This window comes from Gadus morhua, chromosome 9 (genome assembly GCF_902167405.1).
Source record: "Gadus morhua chromosome 9, gadMor3.0, whole genome shotgun sequence".
Lineage (NCBI taxonomy): Eukaryota > Metazoa > Chordata > Actinopteri > Gadiformes > Gadidae > Gadus > Gadus morhua.
The window spans coordinates 2,813,423-2,823,422 of NC_044056.1; the positions used below are offsets into that span (position 1 = coordinate 2,813,423).

General features: G+C 41.6%; 3 protein-coding genes across 6 annotated transcripts in view; 2 read left to right on the forward strand and 1 right to left on the reverse strand.

Moving 5' to 3' along the window:
* Positions 1 to 2,110, reverse strand: part of ccdc135 (coiled-coil domain containing 135) — an 11,462-nt gene extending 9,352 nt beyond the window's left edge. Inside the window, exons 1-2 of one of the 3 annotated variants that reach the window (XM_030367023.1) lie at positions 1,843 to 2,110; positions 345 to 480 (exon numbers count right to left, since the gene is read on the reverse strand). In XM_030367023.1, coding sequence (XP_030222883.1) covers positions 345 to 478 — 134 coding nt within the window. In that variant the 5' untranslated portion in view covers positions 479 to 480; positions 1,843 to 2,110. Of the gene's footprint in view, positions 1 to 344; positions 481 to 1,731 lie in introns of all 3 variants that reach the window. The other 2 variants (XM_030367022.1, XM_030367025.1) reach the window with 2 other exon arrangements.
* The window catches only part of lcat (lecithin-cholesterol acyltransferase), an 8,949-nt gene extending 499 nt beyond the window's left edge, over positions 1 to 8,450 (forward strand). Inside the window, exons 2-8 of one of the 2 annotated variants that reach the window (XM_030367053.1) lie at positions 2,609 to 2,793; positions 3,693 to 3,849; positions 4,557 to 4,672; positions 5,562 to 5,657; positions 6,352 to 6,576; positions 6,827 to 7,022; positions 7,701 to 8,450. In XM_030367053.1, coding sequence (XP_030222913.1) covers positions 2,640 to 2,793; positions 3,693 to 3,849; positions 4,557 to 4,672; positions 5,562 to 5,657; positions 6,352 to 6,576; positions 6,827 to 7,022; positions 7,701 to 8,088 — 1,332 coding nt within the window. In that variant the 5' untranslated portion in view covers positions 2,609 to 2,639 and the 3' untranslated portion in view covers positions 8,089 to 8,450. Of the gene's footprint in view, positions 1 to 2,425; positions 2,794 to 3,692; positions 3,850 to 4,556; positions 4,673 to 5,561; positions 5,658 to 6,351; positions 6,577 to 6,826; positions 7,023 to 7,700 lie in introns of those variants that run through there. The other variant, XM_030367052.1, reaches the window with a different exon arrangement.
* Positions 8,451 to 8,732: 282 nt separating this feature from the next.
* pla2g15 (phospholipase A2, group XV) overlaps positions 8,733 to 10,000 on the forward strand; it is a 5,639-nt gene continuing 4,371 nt past the window's right edge. The window contains exon 1 of the mRNA XM_030367060.1: positions 8,733 to 9,036. Within this exon, the coding sequence (XP_030222920.1) occupies positions 8,892 to 9,036 (145 nt within the window). The 5' untranslated portion in view covers positions 8,733 to 8,891. The remainder of the gene's footprint in view (positions 9,037 to 10,000) is intronic.

The following is a 10,000-nucleotide window of genomic DNA, read 5'->3' on the forward strand; positions in this document are numbered from 1 at the left end:
TTTTACTGACCAACAACTAGACGTTGTTCTGATTTTGTAGTATTTCATGCATTATCTTTTGAAAAATAAGAAAAACAGCAGAAAAGTGAGTTCCATATATGTACCGTGGCATATTGGGCCGTGGGATCACTTGTGCAAATCCGTGCGCACGTGTGTTTATAGACTCAGGACCAAATGGCCTACTCAAAGTGACCAATAGAGGCACAGAGGTGAATGATCTGAGGTAACCCATTGTAGAGCAAGTCTATGGGGTCGGTTGTGTATTTGTGTATGAGTGTGTGCGTGCGTGCGTGCCTGTGTGTGTGTGTGTGTGTGTGTGTGTATGTGTGTGTGTGAGATCTCACGGGGTGTCTCCAGGACTCGTTATATTGATGTTGACAGTCTTCTCCCCGTCCAGCAGCTCTTGGGGGCTGAGTTCTTTCTGTTCTATACCTCCTCCCTCATGCTCCTTTTCCTCCAGCTCCAGCAGGGTCTCCATACCTTCATTAAGAAAATACAATTCCAAACGTGTTTGCTCATTAAAATTGTATGCTTTGGAGAAAGTTATATAAACTGGGCATGGTTGGTCTCTCCTTTAACTGTTATTGGTTGTTATTGGTTAGCCTTAATATGTGTTCTTCATCGTCCTCTTTGATAAAACACATACGTTGCACCTTGCAGTATCCTTCCACATTTTCACATCAGATTATTGACTTTCTTGTTTACTGTTTTAAATACAACCAATAATTCCTTTAATCTTCAATAGACTACGTCAATGGTTAATGTGAACTATCGGATCATGATGTATTGTCTTTACTGTGAAAGCTGATGGAATTATGCGGATCAGTTTCAATATTTTCTCTTGGACTGGTCTAAATGTGTTTGTTTGTTATTTGCTTCAGAAATGTTGTAGCATCAGCTAACCTGCAGTATTACGTTTTTCTCAGTCGCTTTGGTACATTTCTCGAATCATCCTGAACATTTGCAAAACCGTAAATGCATTTCTCAAAACAATTCGTACAAATAGCAAAACACCATGGATTACCTGCAAAAGCCAGTCTCTTGCTCAAAATCCTTAGTTCATCTCACAAAAGTAAATATCTGTGTCAATGAACATCAGTGCCATCAGAATGACAGGTCCTTTTGTCATTGTGTACGGATAAGACAGTCAAATTGTAACACCTTAGTGTATGTGGGAGATTGATTGCAAGAGACTGGACAAGATTCTCATTTACGCTTTGACTGTTTGTACTGTCATTTGTTGACAGACCATCTCATTGCTAGAAATGTGAACATAGGACAATCTCCTTAGGGTAAACTGTACATGCATTGCTGTAGGAATTACAGTGCAGTCTTCCTACACCTCCTGACGTTCCTTGTCTGTTGGGCAACAAATTCTCATTCTCACACAGCCTCACTCCTCTTCCTCTTCTTCTTCTCTCTGGCTGTTGACCCTGTCCAATTCCTTGTCCTTCCATTGTGACACAATGTAACTTTGTGTTGTGCTCCAGCTATATATATACTTGCCAGTTCATGGTTCATGAGATGCACCTTTGAGCTATTTCAGTAAACTGGTAGATCGTTGGTTGATCCATCACACATTTACTTTCTTAATCTGATGTGAAGATTGAACAGGTAGTTTTGAGAATTTCAATTCTGATCTGAGAAATATACCAAAGCGACTATATACCAAAGCGACGATAATGATCACTGACTTGCTTATAAATTGAATGTCTACGAAGAGTAGCTTACCTGCTGTGGACGATCGGTGCTAAGACGTACAGTGGCATACAACACGTCTAAACTTGCGGGAATTAAAACGGAACATAAACCCATAGAAAACACATGTAAAACCAACTTTACTTTAGACGAAACCGTCTGACGTCCTTTTTGTGTCTGACTGTATCCATGGCAACCACGACGCGTCACGACGTGGTCTTCGATGGAAGTTGTGTATCAAGTATTCGGATCGTTACGGGGGTTACACAATTATAAGCTCTTTAGTTAATTGTTTTTTATGATAAAAAGAACTCATATATCATGCCTTAAAAACCTCTCAAAATGAAATAAAACAAATGTCGTCAGATTGAATTATGGGCCGAATAGAAGGGCGTTTTGCAATGTGGACAGCTTTGTGAACAGTTAATCATTTACACGTTATTGTGCAAATGTGTGCCAGTGATCAGTAGAACACAGTGTACGTGATTGTGTGTGTGTGTGTGTGTGTGTGTGTGTGTGTGTGTGTGTGTGTGTGTGTGTGTGTGTGTGTGTGTGTGTGTGTGTGTGTGTGTGTGTGTGTGTGTGTGTGTGTGTGTGTGTGTGTGTGTGTGTCTGTGTGTGTGCGTGTGTGTGTGTGTGGGGGGGTAGACAGCTGGGGTGGGGGTGGAGGGGGGTATAAGTTGGGGTAGTGCTTGTAATTACTCATCTTTTATAGACGCATTTAGAAAGTTATTCTCGTTTTCTTATTTTCTAGGGGGGGCAAAAGTCGGTAGCCAGATGTTTGGCTGGACCGACCTCACTTTTATCACCACCACCACCCCCGCCGTCTCGCTCCACCTCTCCACAAAACATTCAGAGCTCTTCTCTAACATCTGACATTGTGTTCATCCACTGTGTTCTCCCACAACAGTTCAGAAACATACGGCGTTCAGGGGGGAACCATGAGTTCAGCAAATATCTTGACTTTGGCGCTGACTGTCACGTTCGTCTCGGTGATACCTCATTCTTCTGCCTTCTGGCTCTTCAATGTCGTCTTCCCGCCGAACGCGACGCAGCCTCTCTTCCGAAGCAACGACACTCCGCCGCTTATCATCGGTAAGTAGAGACGAGTTGATGTTGACAACTAGGCTACTTCATTCGCTTTGCCATGGTTTCTTCAAACCATCTGAGAAAAGTGGATCTGATATCTGAAGCGTGATTTTTTTTTGCATTCCAAAAATATTATTGTATGGATATAATGGATCTATAATGGAGAACGACGTGGGATTACTTAACGTGGGTTTTCTTTGGTTAGACAATTTGCCAGGTTATCCAGGTTAGGTCAAACTGGTTAACAATAATACAGAATATTGTTAAAGCTTTGTATTTGTAGGCCTATATGTATATATATATATATATATATAGCAGGGTTAATTCTTCTCTGCTGATTCTTTACGTAATAGAACAATATAACAAATCCTCATATGCATTATTTCATTTTCTCCCAAGCTAATTGCAGTCATTGTCTTTCTAAAAAAAACGGAGTCCTGATGTAGGCCTATTTGAGGGGTTAGTGGGTTTAGGATGGCCTAGACATGTAGAGGCTACCGCTCGCTCCAATGACTTACAGGGATTTTAGACTGAGGTCAATGTGAGCTTTCCCCACTGTATTTACACATCATTGGTAAAGTCAAAGTCCCACTATGTTGTAGTGTTGTGGGGGTTTTCCTGTCAAGCAGGCCGTAGTTCAATACATGGACACATGTTCACTGCCCTATGAGCATTAATTGTCCATAGCGTACATTGTAGGGCATTACATCACAGACAACAAACAGAAAACAGAAAAACACAAACAAGATGTATGATGTTTTGCCGACTGCAGACTCAGTATACTCACAAATACACTAGTCAGCATTGCAATCACTTTGGGTTGGATTTGATAGAATTGTGAATATTATGGGAACAGTGTGCCTGAAAAGCCAGTTTTCCTGTGATTGTGTGTTTTTTGTGCACAGTGCCCGGGAATCTGGGAAACCGTATGGAAGCTAAGATAGACAAGCCAACACTGGTCCACTGGATGTGTTACAAGAAAACCCAGGACTGGTTCCCACTTTGGATAGACCTCAACATGTTCATGCCGATAGGCGTCGACTGCTGGATTGACAATATCAAGTAAACCTTTTGTCAAATAAGTAATTTATCATTATCTGAAGGTGATGAGCTAATTTCACCATTTGTCTATCCATAGACAGATAGACAGATAGATAGACAGATAGATAGATAGACAGATAAACAGACAGACAGACAGACAGACAGACAGACAGACAGACAGACAGACAGACAGACAGACAGACAGACAGACGCACAAACAGACAGACAGACAGACAGACAGACAGACAGACAGACAGACAGACAGACAGATGCACAAACAGACAGACAGACAGACAGACAGACAGACAGACAGACAGACAGACGCACCAACAGACAGACAGACGCACCAACAGACAGACAGACAGACAGACAGACAGACAGACAGACAGACAGACAGACAGACAGACAGACAGACAGACAGACGCACGAACAGATATATAGATAGATAGATAGGTGGGTAGTTACCATAGCTATACTGAAAAAGGAAAGATAGACAGATACAATAGATACTGTAGCTAGAAAGATTGATAGATAGATATCATAAACATATACTGAAGATAGATAGATGGATATATACCATAGATAGATGCTGTAGATAAAGATAGAAAGATGTGTCCGGTATTTCCTGTCTGGAATAATCAAGTATATACAAATCTTATGTCATTTTGGATGTTTTGGGCCAAAAACACACAATCCTAAAAGGCAGTTCTTCCATGTTTGTGTCCCAGACTGGTCTACAACAGCAGCACGCGGCGGTCCACCAACTCTCCGGGCGTGGAGGTGCGCGTTCCGGGGTTCGGACAGACCCATTCCATAGAGCACCTGGACACACACAGGCTGGCAGGTGAGGGAGCGCCACCTACCTGTCGATGCACAGGTGTGCTGCAGAAGGTCATAGGCAGGCCGAGCTGGGAATGGCACGAATAAATCTTCCTTTCTGTTGCCCCCCCCCCCCCCCGTCAACAATTGCTCTCCTACCCCGGTCAGGGGTGTGAGAGCTGGTACGGGGACTTCGGGGGGGCCCATCACCAGTACCTCTTCTATACAGGGCCCAGAATTTGTTGCTACGGCCCTGGATAGAGATATAACGATTTAAACTATAAAACAACCGTGACCTTTAATCCTGTGGAGAAAAGTATACATACAAACTATTTACATATTGATTGATTGACAAAATGTCCCTATGATAAAGTTGTCACCATTCATTCAGGAGCGATGCATGAATGCAGTTCTGAACTGTGTTTAAGCTGTCTGCATAAAGGAGAATTTAATATATGTGTTGAATCAATCTCCTTTCTCATATGCAGTCTTACCCTGCAAAGTTCTGAAAAGATTTCATGCATGGGGTGAATTGGAATGAACAGGGATCGATATTATGGGACCGATTTCCTTCTACAATTTTCCTACTGAAGTAACATTTTTCAGAAATTGCTGGAAACCGTTTGTTTTCTGAAATAAGGGAGCTCCTCTCAGTGGGCATGTTTTAGGGTGGTTGGCATCTATAAGGGTTGCATTGCTGCCATCTGCTGGACTGTCCATTGGCCCATCTATTCTGGCATTGCTATGCCCTGCGTGAAAGGACTGAAATCCTCCCGAACATTGCTGCATATGCGGATTCTTGTGAAAATCACTTGCGTTGCATGAAAGGTTATCCCAGTATCTTATAGGGGAACTATGTGCGGAAGGGGTTTGATTTCATGTTTTAAGAAATGGACCATGTCTGCTGCTTACAGGTTACTTTCACACCATGGTCCAGCATTTGGTCAACATGGGATACGCTCGAAACGAGACTGTACGAGGAGCGCCCTATGACTGGAGACTAGCCCCAAGTAAACACACACATGCACGCATGCACATTCACACACGCACTATATGAGACATTATCTGTACTGGTTTAACTCTGCTTTCTGAAGCATAAACATAACACACGCACGCACGCACGCACGCACGCACACACACACACACATACATAAACACTCTCTACCTACAGGACACTATCTGTTCTGGTCTAACTCTGGTTTCTCAAGCATTACATACTTTATAATAAGCATTATATCCTGTAACATTAAGTTTGGTGTAAGTTTGAAAATATTAAAAAGAACCAGTCACAACCAGTGGTCTGTTCTGGGTGCTGACAACACCTATAAAGGTGTCTGATCTTGTCCTCCATTCATGTTAATTTAATAATATTATACTGTGACCGGACAGGTCTGGGGATTAAACTATCATAACCGTCTCTCCTTGCTTCACTAAAACATCTGTTAGCGATGTAATGTGAAAATACTCATGCGCCAAAAACTTTACACAACAAAATTGTTCAAACTCACCATTGATGCGATGCACATTGATTCCACATTGACAAAAAAATATTTACATTTCTTACAATCGCTGCAAAAGTGGGTTCACGGGTTGGTAACAGATGTTAGATATGGTTCTTGAACCCTTAAACATATACGAGCTGGTTCCCTCCTTGTCACTGAAAACATTGTTATTGTTCTTGTGTTTACTTCATCACGGTCCCAGATGAGAACGAGGAGTATCTCTCCAAGCTGAAGGGGCTGGTGGAGGAGATGTACGATCAGTACCAGCGCCCTGTCCTCCTGCTGGGTCACAGCATGGGCTGCCACTACGTGCTGTACTTCCTCAACCAGCAGCCACAGGCCTGGAAGGACAAGTTCATCAAGGGCTTCATCTCTCTGGGCGCGCCTTGGGGCGGGGCGATCAAAACGCTCAGAGTCATGGCTTCAGGTATGGCGGGACTTTGGAATCCGACAGAGTATTTGAAGCAAGATTTTGAAACTTAACCAAAAATACTTCCCCCCCTCCTATCAGCTGCAACCCTCCCTGCGTTTTTTTAGGTGTTGCATTTTACCCACCAAGTTACCCCCAAACACCACGATATTTTTTAAATATCTTCCCAGACCATGTCAGTGTCAACACAGATAATCAGATCTATATAAAGATAAACTAGGTAAACCACCTTTCATCTCATCATCAGGTGAAAATGATGGTATTCCCATGATTTCAAACCAGAAGATCCGTGAAGAGCAGAGGATGGTGACCTCAAACCCCTGGATGTTGCCCTTTGTGGACGTGTGGCCGAAGGACCACGTCTTCATCTCCACACCCAACGCCTCCTACACCAACCAGGACTACCAGCAGTTCTTCTCAGACCTCGACTTTGAAGATGGCTGGTAATACTTCCAACTGATTCATTAATGAACACACTCACGTATCGGTAGGCCAGCAGTCACAGCAGACCTCGTAGCTTTTGGTCCATGCATTCTTCAGTTTTAAAGACAAATCTTCACTGATGAGTCAATTTTTCTTCTCAGACAATAAAACAGAAACATTCGCTCATTCCAGATCAGCTCTACTCATTCTAAAAAACATACACGTGCAAATGTCTGCCAATATTTAAAGGTTCCATTGTGTAGTTTTCCATTAATATCAACATTGTGTCATCCTTTACTCTACCATCAATAAGTAGGTAGTTGCTATGAACAGTAATAGTTCAGTAAAAGTATTAAATTTTCTTTTATTCATTAATGATCGAGACTTTATCGTCCCCAAAGTGGAAACTTATCTTTGACTTCGCAGAACATGCATAAAAAATAACGACATCAGTGAAATCAGTGGGGAAAAAATGGCATTAATCAAACCATTAACCGTTAACATTTGGCAAATGTAAAAGCACTTCTAGCCTGCACGGATTAACCTACTGGTTCCTGACGGCAATAGCCCAACCCTCCTGATCTAATGGATCACTCCCATCCATTATTATCAGCTGCTATGATCTGAGCTCCGTTCTTAACTGTGATGACGATGATAGTGACATTCCAAACTCCATCATCCCCTGATATGCTCTCCAGGAATATGTGGGAAGACACCAAGAACCTGACTTCCGCTCTGCAAGCCCCGGGCGTTGAGGTTTGGTGTATGTACGGCGTGGGTTTGCTCACTCCGGTGTCCTACATCTACGACGACAAGTACCCCGACTCAGACCCGGTGGAGTACGTGTACGACGATGGGGACAACACGGTGGACACCCTGAGCATGAGCCAGTGCAAGCGCTGGATAGGGCAGCAGGAGAAGCCGGTCCACGTCACCGAGTTCCGAGGGATGCCTCACCTGGATATGGTGTTCCACCACAAGGTGCTCGCCCTGATGCAGCAGATTCTGGAGGGCAATTCAGACACCCCTGAGGAAATCGATTGCAGAAATGATAATGTACAAAAAAGCAGCCATCGCGATTCATAACAGCACAAACCTTGGAACTTGACTATTCTACATAACAGGTAGAATTTAGTGGTGTAGTGATAAAAGATATGATGCAACAAATAAGATTATTCCAGATAGTGAGCTGCTACAAGGATATCCCCGCACAGCCGTTTACTGCTTTGTAATAAACTGTGACTATGTTTTCAATGTTAATATTGTGGTTTAGTGATATTGTCAATGGTCATTTTACCATTTTTCAGATGATACAGTACATATTACACATACATTACACGCAATATCATAATAACTATGAGTATCATTGTATTTTTATTGACCAATGTTATGAAGAAAAAGTTCATGATTTATTCTTTTTTCTAAGGAACAATAAATAGTTTTGTATATGTTGTATATTGTCTTTAAACTATTATACAAAAATGCTTCTAAAATAAATTGTCTAATTTAGCTTTAATATATTCCGATTATACTGAATCAAAGTGTTGCATATTTACATATGCATTGTGGTAATTTATTTTCAAGTGGATCTGATTCGAATACAAAAACAGAAAAATAGTGATCTATTTCAAATGTATCCCTACACTAGTTCAAAGGGAACTACCTCGGCGGTTGATTACTTATGACTTGATTCGACATCCGACTATCTTTGATTGATTACTTTGTATGATGATGTACCTCGTGATCTCATTTCCACTAATCACGGGAGAGGGATCGATGTGTTTTGGAGATTGTAAACCAGCGGCAACAACAGAAAGCTAACAACCTCTTACATGTTCACAGAAACGCTCTCATCAACATGACAGCTTCGTTATGAGATATTCGGAGCCATGGCCGGTTGGCATGGAACAACTGTCTCCTCTATGCTCCGAGTGGTTTGTTTGTTACTGATTTTTGGTTACACAGTCGGTAAAAATCTTCACAAATCTGCCGACAACGAATCTTGTCAACCCAAAAGACCTCCAGTAGTTATAAGTAAGTATGCATTGCTTTCTATAAATAAGTGATTGTACATGGTTTCTGGTTTGAAAAACGCCTTTTCTTTTCCTGGACAACAGCAAAGAAAATGTATTAGTTTAGTAGTGCGTAATTCACATGCGTCCCTTGTTTTTATGACTAAACAGCTAGCGATGGATCTGTTGCACGCTACTGGCGGAGGATGACTGTTGACAATCAGAGTCGTGGTCATATGACTTCATCGGAAATTGCATAAACCAAAAACACTTTGTTTTTATGGATGTAAATGAACAACCCAGCCTTTTCTAACCTCGAAAAGCACGTTTAACCAACAGCTAACATGAAGTATAAAACTAATTCACAGTTGTAATGTTTCCTAATCTTTTGGCATAAAGATTGACTTAGTTTTGTTTTGCCAGGTTCCCACAGGCGCATGCGCGTGCTTTTCTGCGAACACGCCTCATACCTTTTATCTTTATTTACTCGTTCTTATTGTATTAGCTTTTCCAAAAAAAATGTTATCTTTTGTACGGCTACATTTATACCAGTATTTGTGAAGGCAAAGGCCCCAAGAAACTCTTACGAAGGTTGAGCCCTCTGGAAACAGATTAGACATGAACGTATGTGCCTAAATCAATATCGTGCTATAACAATATCATTACCCTTGTCAGAGATAAAAAAAAACAGTTGTCCCCCTGTCCTGAAGCTGATTTAGTTTGACCTTATGATTTCTAACTATTTGGCTAAGTTTCCTATCTTATTCCACTGTCTAAAGGTTAAGGTGTTGAACAATAAAGCTTGACCCATATCATTTGAATTAAGTAATAGACACATGGGGCTTGCAGATTCATGTTACCGAAATGTAAGGCAAAATTGCCAGTTTATTTTATTTTCAGTAGAATAAATAACAGTATATGATGGCAGGCAAACTGGTAGGTCATGGACAGGGTAGGCTGTCGAAATTGTCCATAACAGAGAGAAA